The sequence below is a fragment of the Xenopus laevis genome, chromosome 3L (genome assembly GCF_017654675.1).
Source record: "Xenopus laevis strain J_2021 chromosome 3L, Xenopus_laevis_v10.1, whole genome shotgun sequence".
Classification (NCBI taxonomy): Eukaryota; Metazoa; Chordata; class Amphibia; order Anura; family Pipidae; genus Xenopus; species Xenopus laevis.
This window is the reverse complement of record NC_054375.1, coordinates 45275019-45293082: the sequence shown is the minus strand read 5'-3', so window position 1 is coordinate 45293082 and position 18064 is coordinate 45275019. Positions and strand designations below refer to the sequence as shown.

General features: G+C 39.3%; 1 protein-coding gene across 2 annotated transcripts in view; it reads right to left on the bottom strand.

Moving 5' to 3' along the window:
- aff4.L (AF4/FMR2 family member 4 L homeolog) overlaps positions 1–18064 on the bottom strand; it is a 58515-nt gene that overhangs the window by 4229 nt on the left and 36222 nt on the right. For both annotated transcript variants that reach the window (XM_018252137.2, XM_018252134.2), the window contains 14 exons: positions 11930–11974; positions 8735–8821; positions 7629–7665; positions 6881–6929; positions 6444–6498; positions 6054–6091; positions 5460–5619; positions 4380–5288; positions 3557–3639; positions 3114–3348; positions 2294–2382; positions 1524–1587; positions 519–655; positions 279–350 (listed from right to left, as the gene is read on the bottom strand). In XM_018252137.2, coding sequence (XP_018107626.1) covers positions 279–350; positions 519–655; positions 1524–1587; positions 2294–2382; positions 3114–3348; positions 3557–3639; positions 4380–5288; positions 5460–5619; positions 6054–6091; positions 6444–6498; positions 6881–6929; positions 7629–7665; positions 8735–8821; positions 11930–11974 — 2060 coding nt within the window. The remainder of the gene's footprint in view (positions 1–278; positions 351–518; positions 656–1523; positions 1588–2293; positions 2383–3113; positions 3349–3556; positions 3640–4379; positions 5289–5459; positions 5620–6053; positions 6092–6443; positions 6499–6880; positions 6930–7628; positions 7666–8734; positions 8822–11929; positions 11975–18064) is intronic.

The following is an 18064-nucleotide window of genomic DNA, read 5'->3' as shown; positions in this document are numbered from 1 at the left end:
ACCATGTCCTCTGCATGACAAAAAGCAGAACTGCAGTTAAAACACAATACATGCAAATTATGGGTGGCCGGTGGTTAGCTGGATATGTAAAAATAAAACCAATGGAAATTCTCAGCACGTTTTGATAATACTGTGTACGTTGTAACTTTTTACTTAGTTACAGAATCATTTCAAACTGTTTACACTTGCGATCTTTGGCCCAAAGAACAGAGAAATACTGTAAAATGCCAGCTGTTAAGAGGACAACTTATATTTCTACATAACAAATCAGTGCATACCAGAGAACACCAAGTCTTTTATCAGCTGAAGTTGCATCTGGTGCAGCAGAGCTCTTCAATTTCATGGTGTACCTGAAAAATAAACAAACCCAGTGGGTCAATGCAGCAGATTCGGTCGATACATATTTTTTAAAAACATTAAAAAATATTTGGAAACTGAATACATATTATTTCAAATATCACAAAGTAAGGTGAGTAAAATACTAAACCACACACATTTATTAGGTTATCAGTACGTACTTAATTAGTTCCACAGTTTCTGAATACATGGGAAATGGGGATTTGGCCTCTTGAACACTCTTTTCTAAAGCATTCCCACACTCGATGAAAGAGACCACAGCATCAAGGTAATAGACTGCTTTTTCGAACCTGTCAGACTGAAGAACATAAAAAAAAATCTTAAATGCCTTGTGTAGATATATCCGCCATGCACCTTGCCTGACAGTAAACATGGAATACAAATATATTATAGAACTCTTAATTTTAAGGGGCCCACAATAATGTTTATATTGATCCTTTGCTTTGAATTTGAAGTGTTTTTTAAGTACTTCTTTCAAGATGTTTCTTATGGCGGCAGATCATGTCTTTTAATAAACCACCATTGTTTCTTTCTATGACTAATCCTTAATCTCATGGCACACAGGCTTTTTTCAATCTCCCAAATTCTCTCAAAACACAGCTGCCCACCGACAGTCACTTCCCATGGACAAGACATGCTGCTTATTGCAGATACTGCTGCTGGTTTGAGAAGTCAGGCCTCATTTCATATATTAGTGGCAGTCTAATTCCCTAAGGAATTATCATATATGATCCATTGCCATCTGGAGGATGGTGTAATGGTCTTTCAAATGTGGGCAGACAATGGACAAAGGAATGCAGCAGCAGGAAAGTTTTTTTCTCATACCCCAAAGAGAAAAATTCTGTATAGTCAGGTCAGCAGATATTTATCCCAAGCTTAACTTGTCGGATAAAGTCCCTTTAGCAGATATTAAATAATATCTGGGTTTCAAACAGACTGCAAAAGCATCTAAGGGGCATGAACTTCTCATACAGTCCTCTGAAATATATGGAGGTACAGTATGTCTAAGCGTTAGCCCTAGGGCAAATCTGCATAGAAAGGATGTTCACAGCACCCAATAAGATATATCTTATTGGGTGCTGTGAACATCCTTTCTATGCAGATCCACCTGTACCCACAGAAAAATAAATAAAATAAAATTGTATAGAAAATAAATAAAATCCTACCAAAGCATCTGCATTGTGCTTTAGTTTCTTTGCTTCTTGCAGGTAATGATCTGCAGAATGGATTCTGAAAGAGAACATTCAAAATAAAGAATCATTTGTGAACCAACAAAGAACACTTTAGAGTGGTTTGTAAACAAATATGGCTCAAATGTTTTCTTAGTTCTAACAGGCACCAATCAACAGGCTTAAACGTGGACTCAAGTCTTTGAGGTATAGACTACAAAGTTGATCATCCTGTCTTTTGATTTGTTTTATGTACCCTAAAAACAAGCAGACATGCCAACATGACCTAGGACTTGCACCATGCTTCTCCTTGTGTGCTCTATGTCTATCCTCATTTGAATAGGAAATGTGCTGCAAAAAGTAAGCACTCTTTCTTCTATAAGGCAGGCATCGCTCAGACATGGGAGTAAATGGCTGCTGATAATAGTTTTTTGAATGCAGTGGTTCTTGCTGGAATACATGTGCATCAGATGCAGGAAGATGGAACAAGGGCTGCTGCAGTTAAAAACAGCCTTGTAGCAGAGTCCTCTCAGTTGATATTATAAAACCCAATTCCAGCAAAACTTTAAAAGCTACAGAATTACCTAAGGTAGTTAGAATGAATCTACAATCATTCTACCTTCAAAAGGAGTCCACCAAGCATTCATTGTTAATATAAAATGTATGCTTCTCTGACAGCTACAGTAATCCCTCACCATTCCTGTTAATTTCCAGTTTTTCAAAATGAGGATTGACTTCTAAAGAGAACTTTCAAATGCAAATCTCACCTGTCCTCAAAAACCAGTTTTGCCCGTTGGGATTTGTTGTCTACAGGTGGTATAAATGCAACAGCCACTGTACTGTTAGCAGATTTCTCCTGTAGAGGAATAAATAAAAGGATTTACATCATGCATTCAAGGAAAAAATCCCAATGTACAGAGGTCACGTCATTAAGCATTAATCTTATAAAGAGTGAGGGTGTGACTATTTACATACACAGAATTCAATTATGTTAAGATATTAACCAAAACAATTATGTAAATATATCTAGACGTGAAAGTCAAGGAAATCATTTTTATATTTATTTGCAGTGCACATTAAGTTTTTTCAGTTCCCAAATAATAGGCTTCACGTTTTATTTTTCTTCCAGAAATATTACAGGGGTACAGTTCCAGTTCCCCAGCTCTATACATTTTAGAGCTTTAGCTATGAGTAAATGGCAAAACACACTCCAGTTATACATAGGGACAACCTATTATGTACTGTATTTAGTGAGTGGAAAAATATTGGATTAAGATATAGTGCCCTGAGCCTTATTTACCCTACATTTTATTTAATATGGGCGGAATCTGCAAACATTATTAGAGATACGGTCATTATTAAAAGGTTATAAAAGTATCAATAAATGGTCCAAAATAGCTATGCTGTTTAGGAGCTCTAGGTTCCCTTAGCATGTGAGCAGTTGGAATGAAATACTCGGGTTTTGCCATTATTAAGCCCCTACATTCAGCAAAGAATGTCTGGCTAGTTGCTTTGAATGAATGTAATGGTGAAAATTTCCCCCACAGTGTGGAGAAAGTGAGGAAAGTATCGAGATAGATACAATACCTTGGGCTCCTTTGCACTGCTTGTACTCTTGCCTTCTGTCTTCCTCTGTTTGGCTGAGGAGCTACTTTTACTGCTGCTCTCCTTGGTGCTACCACTGCTGCCAGATTTTAAGGATGATGACTGGCTAACCGTCCTTTTCCGAGGTATGTGGTCAGTCTTTGAATCTTTCTGTTGCTGAGGCTGAGCAGGAGAGGGAAGCGGATCTTTTTCCTTTACTGTATTCTGTTTGGAGGATCTGTTTGAATTAAAAAATATATATATTTAAATGTAAAACATTTATATGAACCTGATCAGAAGAAATTTACTTTAATTATTTATGTGTGTGTATATATATATATATATATATATATATATATTCACTGTTAGAGAAGTACATGGTACACATGCTACGATCTAGCAAAACAGGCAGCATACAATCAGTCATGATCCAATGATATACTTACTCTTTGTTAGATGATTTGTGACTTGAGGCTTTTTCTTCTACTTTTGGTTTCTTGCTATCATTACCTCTAGATTCATCATCATTCTGCAGACCAAGACAAAGAGGAACATACAACTATCATTATGTGAGACCAGCTTTATAAAGATCCAAGACAATAAAAGTTTGCAGAGATGCTTTCATGTTTACGATCACTGCTTAGCACATCTGTAGGTGTTATGCAACCAACAGATGCAGCAGTTTATCACACCTGTAAAAAAACACAGTTAGAAATGACAAGGAATATGTCCATATTCCATATCCAGGAACACAGAAACCTGCTGCTTTTATTAAGAAAAAATATGTATCACACATACATTGGAAGTGGCAAATAAAAGCAGAACTGCCCAAGAAGCCCAGGCTATTATGAACATAGGCTGAAGGAAACATAGTCCCATTTTTCTTAAAGGCAAATTGTCTAAAGCCAACTTAAAACAACCATATAATAATTGGGTATGAGGTGCATTTTAGGAGATAAATGTATTGCCTTCAGGGGCATACATAAAAAGAATACAACCTCTACATGAATGTAACCCTGGAAACCAGCTCTATAAAATCACACAGGGAGCTCAGTGAAATTACTTAAGCCTTCAGGTATGCTCTGAAAGTCATTTTCTGTAATTTTTATACCATCAAAAATTCTAATTGCTCAAATTACATATTAAAGAAAAAAATGCCATTGCAGGGTATACCAATACAAACACAATTTTTAAAAGCACTCTCTAACTTATGTATCCACTGCTTGACTTTTTAAAGGACAAAACTTCACATTAAACCCGATCACCAACCTTGTGTTTCCGCTTTCCCTTTGTGGAACTTTTATCAGTCTGTTTCTGGATTTCTTTTGGATGCTTCTCTGGAGCACTTTTCTCAACCTTGGGTTGCTCTGCTTCTTTATAGGGTCTCCCAGGTATCCGGGACAATAAGTTCAAGTCAATCTTAACAATGAGTGGGTACCTTTCCTCTGGCTCACTGAGGGGTGAAAGAGGTTCCTTCTCTTCCATAGGAGAGAACAAACGCTGACGGAAAAAACTATCATCCTCCTCAACGGAGGGTTTTGCAGGAGGAGTCCTATTGCTTTCAGAATATTTGGGGGTTTGGGATGAAGGTGGAAGGCTCTCATTTTCATCAGAGTCTGAAGATGAGGTATCTGTTTCAACAAACTCTCTTGATTTCTGAGATGGTTTACTTGGCTTGTACTTTTTCCTCTCCGTTGCAGGCCGAGGAGAGGACTTTGGCTCCTTCTTAATGTTGGGCTTACGGGAGCCTTTTGTGGCTGCTTTATGTCTATTAGGAGGCAAATTGGTGGTTATTTCTGTAGTTGTAACACTTTCTATTTTAAGTCCTCCTCGAGGTGCCTCAACAGTGGATTTTTCCGTTTTCTTGGGCTGTTTTTTGCCAATTGTTTTTCGTTGCGTTGTGCTCTCACTTTGAGCTGGAGACTTTTGCCTTCCACGGCTGTTTTCAGAGCCCTTTTGTGCAGTCTTAGATTCTCTAGCTGGCGTAGAGGTGTTTGACTCTTTTGGCCCACTTGGTTCTCCATAGCCAGTTCCTGCACCCTGCTCCTGGCTTTCCTTTTTGTAGCCTTGGGACGAAGGGATATTGCTTTCTACTGAAGATGCAGGAGACACTTTGTGTGGATTCCCTTTATTCAACCAGTTATCCAGCTGCCATTTATTTGATGGAGGTGGTTCAGGCTGACAAAAAAAAAAAAATGATAAATTAATACCCAGATATTTTCCAGCAGAAAGTGTGTGTGTGTGTAAATTTAAAACGGACATAGGACATGCATTAAATTTATCAAATACAGCAATGTATGTATCAAATACAGCAAAAAAAAAATCCCCTCAAAAAAAGCTCTCACTCACCTCTGGGGAGGCACTACGTGATGGTTCATTTGCTTCACTGTCGCTGGAACTGCTCTCACTCTCAGAGTCTGATCCTGAACTACTTTCGGAGCCACTATGGCTGCTTGAGTCATCCCTGGAATTCTCTGCTCCCTCACTGTTGTTTTGTGAGGGTTCGGAACTGAGAAAAATAATAAACACGACAATTTAGATGCCAAAATAACTAACTATAGATTTACATCTACACTTCAGAAAACATGGGAAAAGGATAGCAAAAAAAAAAAAAAGAAGTGTATCATGCTGAATCCTTAAAAAGTCTATACATTTACAGTTTAAAAATGTAATCTCATGTATCAACTTTTAGTATGAGGTACACGGTGAACAGGCTACAGCACTGCTGGAATGAGCGCCGTCTGCTCAATAATAAAATTTAATTAAAAGGAAATCATTTAATAATTAAAATGATTAATTAGCTGCCTTTGATCATTTTGCTAGATATATATCATTCTGGTATGATTATTATACACGTTAATAATAGTAACAAGTCACTGCATACAGTTATCCATTATATAAAATAAGTAAATATTTTGTGAAACTGACAAACTTCCATCTTACCTTCCTGGTGTATTTGTCTGCACTACTTTTTCACACTCCTGTTGAAAAAGAACAGTCTCAGTACAAAAACTACAAAAGTTTCATTGTGAAGAATTGCATTGGCATCCATCTGCAGAAGCCAGGCATAGGCTTGGTAGATCTAATAAGGCTCTGAAATGTCACAACTATGGATTTCTGTTCTATGCATCTATCATGTATTAAGGTTTAACCAGCTTATGATGGAACACACTGCAGGGTCAAAACATCAGAAAATGTTTGCATTGGTGTCAGTGAGAATCACTGGTAGTAAACATTTGAATGGCGTCACCACTGGAAATGGCATTGAAACTAATGCTGCAAACATACCCCTATCTGTATTGGGGTCGGACATTTCACAAAAATGTCTTTTACCTGATCTCCATCACTATCTTCACTGCTGCTGAGTTTCAAGTCCTCTTTAAGGGAGCTGCAAGAAGCAAAAAATAAGTTGAAAAATAAAAAACATTAAACCAGATCACAGAGTTAAATAAATCTACATAATAACCTTTATACCCGTAATATCTGTAATATGGGTATTATTTGCCAAGCAAATAAAGATCAGTCATCCTTAGGGCATGTAGACACAGACATGTACACTGGTTGTTTAAATATGGTGTTTAAAGGAAGTATTATAGTCATAGAAACACCAGCCTACAGCCTAAAAACATTCGTCTTTCCCATGATCTGGATATTTCTTCCCAACCGAGAATATCTCATCAGTCACAATGATTGCTAAAGCACCCCAAGATAACTGGAGCTGAACCCATCCACCTGCTCTCTTTAGTCTCAAACACTAGAATTCCACTTACGATTTTGTTGGATGACCATTAGCGGTTTTAGTCGATGGGTTGTATCTCTCTGCAAATGTGAAACAGGTTTGATGTTAATATAAAAAGAGAAAAACAAAGGCATGGGGGGGGGCACTAAAGCTTTTTAAATAACTTAGGGACAACTTTTGTCTAAGGGCATAAAGCTATGGTACAGTTTGAAAGGCTGTCACTTCATACAACTACTCATTTTTCCTGCCTATCCTAGTACTCCAAGTCTCAGGCAAACCAGACACCTCTCTTGTCATGTCCTGTTGTTTTATGTTCAGGAATGCTGCTTTAGAGGAAGAGGCTGGCATCTGAGCCCATAGCTATGAGTAAGCAGGGAGAGACTCAGGCAGGAAGTGATGTCACACCAAGCTAATATGGCAGCTGCTGTCCTAAACAAACAGAGAGCTTCTAGAGCTGTTTACTTGGGTACAGCAAAGCATTCTGCAGAATAAATATAGTGTTATAGCTTGCACTATTGTGGCTAATCTATTAGCAATAAACGGCTTCTGTATTTTCCCTTCTCCTTTAAGACGTTAGCTGCTTGTTAGCTGCTTTTATATACAGAAACACCTACTCACACAAATAGAACCCTTACAAAATATTCAGTTAATATTCAATATGCAGTTCAACATTCAGATTTTTCCTTTATGACTTGCATGCTGGGGGATATTTTTTTAAAGCAAATCTTGTAAAACATATGATTGGCATACATGTGTCTTGGAAGACTAGGATTACTTACTTTGCTCGCAACTGGAGAATGAAGTCTGCTGTGTATCCTAAGAGATGACAAAGAGTGCAATTATCCATTAGTTCTATAAGCTTCGATAGCACAGGTTTTACTGCATGTATAAGTTGTTACACCAATCAATTTACATGAAAAAAGTAACTTGCCACATCATTTGTATTTACCAATTTCTTTGAAAATCTCAAAATCCCAGAAAGAAAAAGAAATAGCACTTTAATAAAGTAAAAAAATAAAAATAAAACAAATTTAGAAGCCCTAAATACAACTTGAAGGGCCCTAAACTCAGTTTAGGGAGTATTATTTTCTACATAGTCTACGTTTACCAAAACAAGTCATGTACAAAGTGTATAGCCTCCCTGCCATTCATGACCACGTGCACTATATGGAGTTTCTGCCAAGGGATCCTGTCACTCGATGAGACATGGCTGAAAATGGCTGCCGCCAATCCCTCTGCAGAGTTCTGCATTTGTAGATTGGGTACATGGGAGACCTGTAACATTATATTCAGATGATGTGGTTGAGGAGTTGGACCCTGTTCAGGAGTTCTAAAATGTATGGCCAATGACTAACTAGGTTTAATCACAGGGCAACTAATCTCCTCCAAATGCTTCCCTAGTGTTGCCACTGGGGCAACATGTGTGGCAACTTCCTCGCAAGAAACTTTGGGCAACTTCATGCCACACATGTTTCCCTAGCAGGGTTTTGCACATTAGCCGCTAGGGGATGCATCTGGAGGAGATTAGTTATCCACAGAGAGATTCTGTAAATCATGGGGCTACTAATCTCCTTGGGGTTCCTTTACAACACTGGGCAAATGTAATCCTGGGCAGTATCCCAGATTATTACTTTCAGTGATCAACCTGCAGCTGACTGAAAAAAGTTATTTGTTGATTGGTTGCTATGGGTTATTGCCCAGGTGCAAATTTGCCCAGTGTTTATAAATTAGCCCCCTTGTGTCACTGCCGTAAAAGTTAAGATGGGTTTTTTGTTTGCAATTAACAAAAGTCAAAAGGGAAACTAAGCTTAATTCCAATAAAGAAGCATCTCTTCAATAAATAGCAAGGACAAATAATAACTAATTACAGAAAAAAAAGACCAACCTTTGTTGGGAAAGGGAATTTTGAGGGCTCAGTTTTGCATGGCGTATGAATAGCAGTCAGTGGGGGAGGCCATGAGTGGGTCATCTCCTGCAAAACAGATAATTTAAATGTCAAGGTACACATTGGATAAAACCATACATATCTATAAGAAAATCTCCTGTCAGTGAATATAAGGGCTACAGCGGCAGTTACCTAAAGAATAAAACATCTTAAGAGAGGGAGATTAGTAAACTGGCCATACACATGAAGATCCACTCATAAAGTGAAATCATTGAATCATAGTAGGCACCTATATAAGACCCTTATTTACCCCACTTATAAAAACAGGGTAGGATGCTTAAACTACATGTAAATCTGACACTTTCCCTAATGATCTATATACAGACAGAACCCTTTGGCTTCTTCCATTCTCAAATCCAGCTGATCATTCCGGTTCATACAGTAGGATGCGGACAAGTGAAGAAAAACCAAAAGATCTAGTGGCAAAGCAATGCATGCCCTACCATGTGTGGGCCCAGTGTGAAAACTAGACTTCTGTATCCTTGTATTTTATTTTGTTATTTTACTGCAGGAAGCTGGCAAAGTGCGTGAGAAAGGAAGTAATCTACTATAGTGTGAGGAGAGATTTTATGCACATTAGGGCTGTGTTGCAATGTGAATGTGTGGTGTTGCAATGTGAACGTGTGGTGATGTCCCCATACCAGATCCTGGCATGTGAATATATAATACAATACATGCTATAGTATGAATTCTGCTCTGACAACTTTGGATTTCCCTGGTATATTCTTCCATTTGCCTGCGGCACCCGCTGCTATCTCCTATTTGCCCGCTGCTGCCTGATCCATCCATTGAAAATCGTTCGTGTTCTGTCCCAAAACTTTAAAAAATAGGTAAAATAATATAAATAGTGAGTAATTGGCATTATTATGAATTTGTTAATGCTTTGGGTTATCTGCAGAACTTTTAACCTGATACAGGTGCCAATTTGAATAAGTCAACTAAACCAGTCATTTGCATTCACTATGTAAATTGCACTAGACCAACTGCATCTTTATTGCCCATACCCCATTGAACAAATGGGGGACATCCGAACAGCCTCTACATGTGTGAGGGGAAAAATTGTGTGTGAGGGGAAAAATTGTGTGTGTGAGGGGAAAAATTGTGTGCGAGGGGAAAAATTGTGTGCGAGGGGAAAAATTGTGTGCGAGGGGAAAAATTGTGTGCGAGGGGAAAAATTGTGTGCGAGGGGAAAAATTGTGTGCGAGGGGAAAATTGTGTGCGAGGGGAAAAATTGTGTGCGAGGGGAAAATTGTGTGCGAGGGGAAAAATTGTGTGCGAGGGGAAAAATTGTGTGCGAGGGGAAAAATTGTGTGCGAGGGGAAAAATTGTGTGCGAGGGGAAAAATTGTGTGCGTGGGGAAAAATTGTGTGCGTGGGGAAAAATTGTGTGCGTGGGGAAAAATTGTGTGCGAGGGGAAAAATTGTGTGCGTGGGGAAAAATTGTGTGCGTGGGGAAAAATTGTGTGCGTGGGGAAAAATTGTGTGCGAGGGGAAAAATTGTGTGCGTGGGGAAAAAGTGTGCGTGGGTTATCAGTAGGACCAGATGGGACAGGGGGAGTAGCTCCCAGCTGAGCAAACAGATCAATGTTACTTGGCTAGCCATGTCAATGGACAAACTGGATGATGAGAATGGTTCACTGTACAGTAACCTTTCCCTCACCTGATTATGATCGCTTGGGCATGTAAACGTGTGTGTGTACTTTTCTGCTCTGACAGCTGTTGGCCTTATCCCTATCAGATAAATGTGATTCAGGCCAAAGTTCCTGAAAGCAAACTTATCGGTCTTTCCCAACAGGTTAGGATTGGGTCCTGGCAGTTTTGTTATGTTTTTATTATTATTAATTTATTTTTAGTATTCTTTCTTTTTTTTTTTAAGAATTTATTGGGCTCAAGGCAGACCATTAGCTGATCATTAGTAAAGTGCTGCCCCCGATTGCCAGATATTGTTCGCAGCCATTTGAACGGGTTCATGGTCTGTAAACGTTAAAGTACGCATTTCTAGGTTGGAACTTTGTGTGTGTGGGGAGACTGGTGGAAGCAATTAAGATAATAGGAATCAGCAATACCAGCCAGTCACTAGTGTGGATGGTTAGCCAATAGACTCAGTTATTGCTATCTCTATTCCCCTAAATGGAACAGTGACGCCATGGCATGACAAGCTTTTAGAACAGGAAGCATTAATTCTTAAAGGGATCCTGTCATTGGAAAACATGTTTTTGTCAAAACGCATCAGTTAATAGTGCTACTCCAGCAGAATTCTGCACTGAAATCCATTTCTCAAAAGAGCAAACAGATTTTTTTATATTCAATTTTGAAATCTGACATGGGGCTAGACATTTTGTCAATTTCCCAACTGCCCCAGGTCATGTGACTTGTGCCTGCACTTTTGGAGAGAAATGCTTTCTGGCAGGCTGCTGTTTTTCCTTCTCAATGTAACTGAATGTGTCTCAGTGGGACATGGGTTTTTACTATTGAGTGTTGTTCTTAGATCTACCAGGCAGCTGTTATCTTGTGTTAGGGAGCTATCTGGTTACCTTCCCATTGTTCTTTTGTTTGGCTGCTGGGGGGGGGGAAGGGAGGGGGTGATATCACTCCAACTTGCAGTACAGCAGTAAAGAGTGATTGAAGTTTATCAGAGCAAAAGTCACATGAATGGGGGCAGCTGGGAAATTGACAATACGTTTAGCCACATGTCAGAATTTAAAATTGAATATAAAAAAATCTGTTTGCTCTTTTGAGAAATGGATTTCAGTGCAGAATTCTGCTGGAGCAACACTATTAACTGATTCATTTTGAAAAAATTTTTTTTCCCATTACAGTATCCCTTTAATTGCATAACCAAATACCTACCCAACCCTGGCCAAACCTTGCCCTTTTCTCGACAGTCTAGATCCCAATTAAGCTCCGTTAGCGGACTACATCACTGAAACTGCCATTACTGGTCTGCCGTTTCAAAAGTTATTACACTGGGCTGCCCAGGTGTGTGCTGGAGAAAAGACCAGTTTTCAGTATCTCATCTATAAAAATCTAGTAGATCACCGTTCAATAGCAACCATATACTAATGACTGTATAATAGTGTTACAAAACAAAATTCCATTGACATACGAGTAATGCAATAAGCTGCAAGCTACTCACTTTAAGAATCTCATCCACACAGCTCACATCACCGGATGCAGATGCCTGAAGAACAAAATTGAGAGACATAATTAGTACAGCTTATCAAGATTGATTATTTTAGAGTAACCACACTAACAGGTTTTTTTTTTTTTCACTCCCTTTACAGTAAAAGTCAATATATTGGGGTATCTATTTGTTAGGTACCAAAGTTACCAACACCATTTAAAGGAAAACTATACCCCCAAAATGAATACTTAAGCAACAGATATTTTATATCAAATTGAATGACATATTAAAGAATCTTACCAAACTGGAATATATATTGACATAAATATTGCCCTTTTACATCTCTTGCCTTGAACCACCATTTCGTGACTCTATCTGTGCTGCCTCAGAGATCACCTGACCAGAAATACTACAACACTAACTGTAACAGGAAGAAGTGAGGAAGCAAAAGGCAGAACTCTGTCTGTTAATTGGCTCATGTGACCTTACATGTGGTTTGTATGTGTGCAAAGTGAATCTTACGATCTCAGGGGGCGGCCCTTATTTTTTTTAAATGGCAATTTTCTATTTATGATTACCCAATGGCACATACTACTAAAAAAGTATATTATTATGATAATGGTTCATTTACATGAAGCAGAGTTTTACACATGAGCTGTTTTACTCATTATCTTTTAATAGAGACCTACATTGTTTGGGGGGTATAGTTTTCCTTTAATATCAGAATGGGAGACTGGCAGAGATTTCGTACTAAACGGTTTTTGCCGGATGGCAGTGGCAGAAAAACACACCCCAAGTGCCACTAGCCTACTTTGGCATGTGGGACAGTGGCTCTGTTACTGAGAATTACTAATAAAGAATGGCATGGCTTCTGCTGCTTGCCACAAAGGAAACCAAAGTTATCACAAGTTCCAGGAAATGGATTGCCTTCTCCAAGCATACGATTTCCCAAAATAACACTACTTTACACAATATCACACACTGTATCAAATTCACGAAGATGAATGAAATAGGCAAAAAACAAAAAACAAAACACAAATACTCCAACTAAAAAAAAAAAAAAAAAAAAAAAAAAAAAAGCCAATCTGGAATTAAGTGATTTAAGTAAGAGGCTTGTGTATTTTATTGCTGGTGTGAACAAACATTTCAACTCGCCATCACAGTTTTTGACATCTCTTTTGAGGCAGGTCTTGCAGCAGGTTCCGGATGTTTTAGGAGTACAACAGCAGCAAAGCATAGCAACATTTTTATCATATTATAGAATATACTTGATCATATATACGGTAGATTTAATATAATGATGTACTTCAAAGCGTATATATCCATTTTATTTATACTTAATTCAAACTCAAGTGTTCGGTTTGCTCTACCTCTCTAAATTCTTTCCTTTTCTGGGGCTAATATCTTCCCTTTTGACACAAGGAAAACAGAGACTTGGCATTGGAACCTGATACAGAATTGACAATGATTTCCCAACAACACACCTCTAAGGGACAGTATATACCTATCAACACCTTTGCTAAAAAGAAGTGTGTTGAAAATGCATTCTGCTTATTCCTGCCCTCCCTTCATAAACAGGGCTATCTGTTCAGAGCTCCTGAACTACCTTTAACTAAAAAACCCCTCCCTTGCCTAAAATACAGCTCATTATCAGAAGCTTCTCAGTGGACTGGTGATATGTTTTATCAGCTTTTCCTCTGAAATGGAAAGTACTGTAGCACAAGTTACCCTCACAAACAAAAACATATTTATGAAATCTAGTAAGAACAGTTAATAAGCCTTGTAACTTGGAGCCTTAGATGGCTGGATTTATTTTTGACAGGCCCTACAAAGTTTGCATCAAGCTAAACAGCTTCATTTAAAAAAAATAAAAAGTTTCTAACTTGATGGTGATAACCCTGTGATAAGAGTAGCTGCAAATGGTTTACAAACCCATCCTACGTAGAGAGATAACAGGATGCATGCAGGCCTACCCCATAGATAAATATCACGCCGCTGATAAAGAGCTGCTCAAAAAAAACCTTTCTATAAATGTTAAAAACTGACAGCAAACCAATCTACTGGTTTATTCACTTATGATAAGGCACTGCCATTTGGTTTTAATGTGACTAATAAGTAAGCTTAGAAGTTCCCTAAGCCAGTTGAATGTTAAAGAGTTTTTATAGCGTTAGTCTGTAACTTTACCAAACGACAGCACAAGTACATTGCTCCAGTATGTATCTTTAGAACCATTCCCTTAACTCATATGTTCCCTTTTTAACGGCAGCAGAATAAGTTGAGGGGTGGGATCATTTAGGCATCTCTGTAAAAAGCGTACTAACAAGGTTGGAAGAAATCCACACATTTGTGTATGTTTAATTTAGCCACAAAATGATGCTAACTACCGATATCTTTACTTTGAAGAACCCAGTGAGAAACTTTAAGGGCAGAGACACACGCTAAGATTCTGGGAGATTAGTCGACTGGCAACAAATCTCCTCTTCTTCAGGGCGACTAATCTCCCCGAACTGCCTTCCTGCTGGCTAGAATGTAAATCGCCAGCGGGCTGGCACTCGGAGTGCTTCGTTTTCCAAAGTCACCCGAAAGTTGCCTCACGAGGAAGGCAGAAGAGGATATTTGTCACCGCGCGACTAATCTCCCCGAATCTGAGCGTGTGTCTCTGCCCTAAGATTCTTCACGAGGAAACTTCGGTCGACTTCGGAAAACTAATCGCCGCAGGCAATTTTTCATTTTAGCAGGGAGAAGAGCCTGTTCCGGGAGATTTTGAACCGAAGAAGAAGCGATTAGTCAACAGACGACTAAATTCCCCCGAATCTGCCCGTCTGCTAAAGCCCTTAAGAGTCCAAAATCCCTTTAATCACAGGTAATTCAACGGCTATGAACTTTGATTACTAGGGCTCGTCCAGAGACCCCCGCTGTGGCAAGTTGCATGGGCATCAATGCAGACAGGCAGGCTTGTGGGAAATTTCAGAGAAACCTATAAACCCATCCTTCCACCTACAACTCAGAGAGCCAAGCAATCTCTGTGATTATAGTAGTTATAGACTTGGTTACCAGTTGAAAGGTTCTATTGTCCTAATAACACAAGAATCAATGGACACCATATTTTCTTCATGATTCTGTAAGAAATTAAATTTTGTAATAGTCACAAAAATTAAAGGGGAACTATCAAAAATAACTTGATATGCAGGCCAGAAATTTCCCCACCTGCACCTGCCCTAACCCAATCTTCAATCTGGCCCGAGGATAAGAAGGAACTAAACTGGGCACAGCAAAACAATATCCCCACCAATGATTGGCAAGGAGAAAGAAAGAGCAGCAGTAAGACAAAGCAAGTTTTATGATGTCATGCTGGTCCACAGTGATCAGAATCTAACAAGAAGCTTATGTAGATTCAAGATTCAGTCCAAACCCAGTAGAACATGGGTTATGCCAAGGCGTATTGGACCAGTGCGCACGCGAAGAATTGCCTGCACTAATGCACTTGCGGCACTTCGATTTCCGAAGTCGCCCATAGTTGCCTCACAAGGAAACTTCGGGCAACTTTGAAGCACCGCGAGTGCATTAGCACAGGTGATTCTTCATTCAAGCAGACGGAAGGCAGTTCGTGGGAGATTGTCGCCACGCAGAAGAGGCGATTAGCGACTAAATCTCCCCAAATCTGCCCCAACCCTAAGAGTTTCTTAATTCCATGAAATGAAGCTTGTAATAATTGTTTTGTTTACATAATAGAACAGTTTCCTTTAAAGGGGAACTATCTGAAAGCATGTGAACAACGTTCCTATGCAATTTTGTGTTTCAATAAGCGGCTGCTGCTATAGGATTCTTCAGGAAGATCAAAGTTAAAAGGTACACAAAACACTAGAACTTTTAAATGAAGACTGCAGGAAAGAACACAGTGTTCCATACACATGTACAGCCAGGAGACTGAGCAGTGTGAGACAAAGCAGGATGTGGTGAGGCCTAACTATGTCCAAACTATGCAGAACCAGCAGTCATCTTACGCTTTGTTAACATTACAGACTTTGAAGTGTTTTAGGATGTGTGGATCTGGCAGAGTCAACTGAAACTACATACATAAATGAATGCGGTTCCTTATCGAGGATGTAAGGATTTGACTTCCAACAAGTGATTTTCTATTTATGATTACCCAATGGCACCCACTACTAGAAAAGTATATTATTATGAAAATGGTTTATTTACAAGAAACAGGGTTTTACATATGAACTGTTTTATGCAATATCTTTTTATGGAGACCTACATTGTTTGGGGGGTATAGTTTTCCTTTAAAGGAAAGCATTCTAGAATGCAGAATTTTGAAATAATGTTGTCCACTTGAATTTAAATCTCCTGGCTCCATACGATCAGCACCCACCAGCTGCTGGAAAAATACAGCCAACGCTTTACACTTGTAAGCTCTATGCACCATTAAGGCAAAAAAAAAAAAAAAATTCAGTCAAGACCGGCATGACACTACAGTCAATCACTGGTATGTCAGCAACAATATATCCTGTCCTGTCACATGCCAGCTATCAGTCCTACAATGCGTCTACTTAAAGGGATTAAGTGTAAAACAGTATGGGTAGGATTTTGTAATACACAACAATAACTCATCCAGAGATAGGATAGAGCCTTAGTTTGAACTATACACAAATCAGACATTCAGAAAAGCAGCAGACATTACACTGAAGTGATGTGGGGGTCGAGTTTTCCTCGACTCGCAATCCTACCCTAACCCGCTGGGCTCCCAACCTGAACCAGGTCCGCTATGCACCCTCTATTTATAGACCCGCACCCGGCCGGCACCGTGGTAACATCACAAAGGTGAAGGAAAGGTGCGAGTCCATAAATTCAGGGAACAGAAAACGGCAGTGTGAGGTTGTGGGTGGGGAGAGTGGAAGAGTGCAATCGACCCAAAACCGCCCACGGCGAAGTTTTTTTGCGGCAGCTGGTACTAACCATGGGTAAACCAGCTGGTTTCAGGACAACCCGCACATAACTAATACACTGGCATTCCAACTGAATCTAGCTGGGGTACCACCAAGGCTAGGGCCAGACTGCAGATCTTGGCCGAGAATTTGCTCCTGCTCTGCCTGCACCCGGAAACATTGTTTCTGCTCGGGTGCAGGCAAACATGGTGAAACGCAGCATTTTGCACCGGAATCCGCAATGCCTTCAGAATACAAGGGCAGAGAATCCACAATCATCTCTAACGTCTGGCCCTAGCCTTAGAGTCCACTTCAGCATTTTGTAACCAGATGACAATATGCGAGCTAGTCATTGGTAATCCAAGGCTATAACATTTAAAGGAGAAGGAAAGCTACAGAGGCATTTTATTGCCAATAGATTAGCTGCAATGATGCAAGTTAGAATGCAAGATTTATTCTGTAGAATGTTTTACCATAGCTGAGTAAAGAGCTCTAGAAGCTCTCTGTTTAGGATAGCAGCTGCAGTATTAGCTTGGTTTGACATCACTTCCTGCCTGAGTCTCTCCCTACTCCCTTATAGCTCTGGGATCAGATTACAGCTGAGAAGCGGGGAGGAGCAAACTGAGCATGCTCACGCCCGGGGCAAGGAGGTTTAAGCTGAAGGCAGGAATTATGATACAGAAGCCCATGTGTGCACAATAGAAGGAAAGAAATGCAGTGTTTCTTTTGACAGAGGACTCAGAGCAGCATTAATTTGAGGGTTTACTGGTATATTTAGTTGGACCTTTCTGATAAGGCTTACTTAGTTTTAACCTTTCCTTCTCCTTTAACAAACAAGTGAAGCTATCACCTGTACCTTCTGTTCCTGCAGGTTGATCTCAGAGGTTAAACACTTCTGTATGTCAGAAATGTATGTTATCATGGTGTGCACATTTTATAAACCATTCCCCGAACTAAAAAACTGAATGCCTGGGTGCAAACAAGTTTCTTAAATGATGCATCTAGGAGTACCTTACTATTTGGTTTCCATCCTATGACATGTTTATCTTTTCCATCAATGGCAGCGGAAGAATTAAGTAATACTACTACTCAAAATTAAATATAAAAAAAACAAAAACTCAGTTTGCTCTTTTGAAAAACGGATTTCAGTGCAGAATTCTGCTAGAGCAGCACTATTAACTTTGAAAAAAAAAACAAAAAAACATTTTTTTCCCATGAC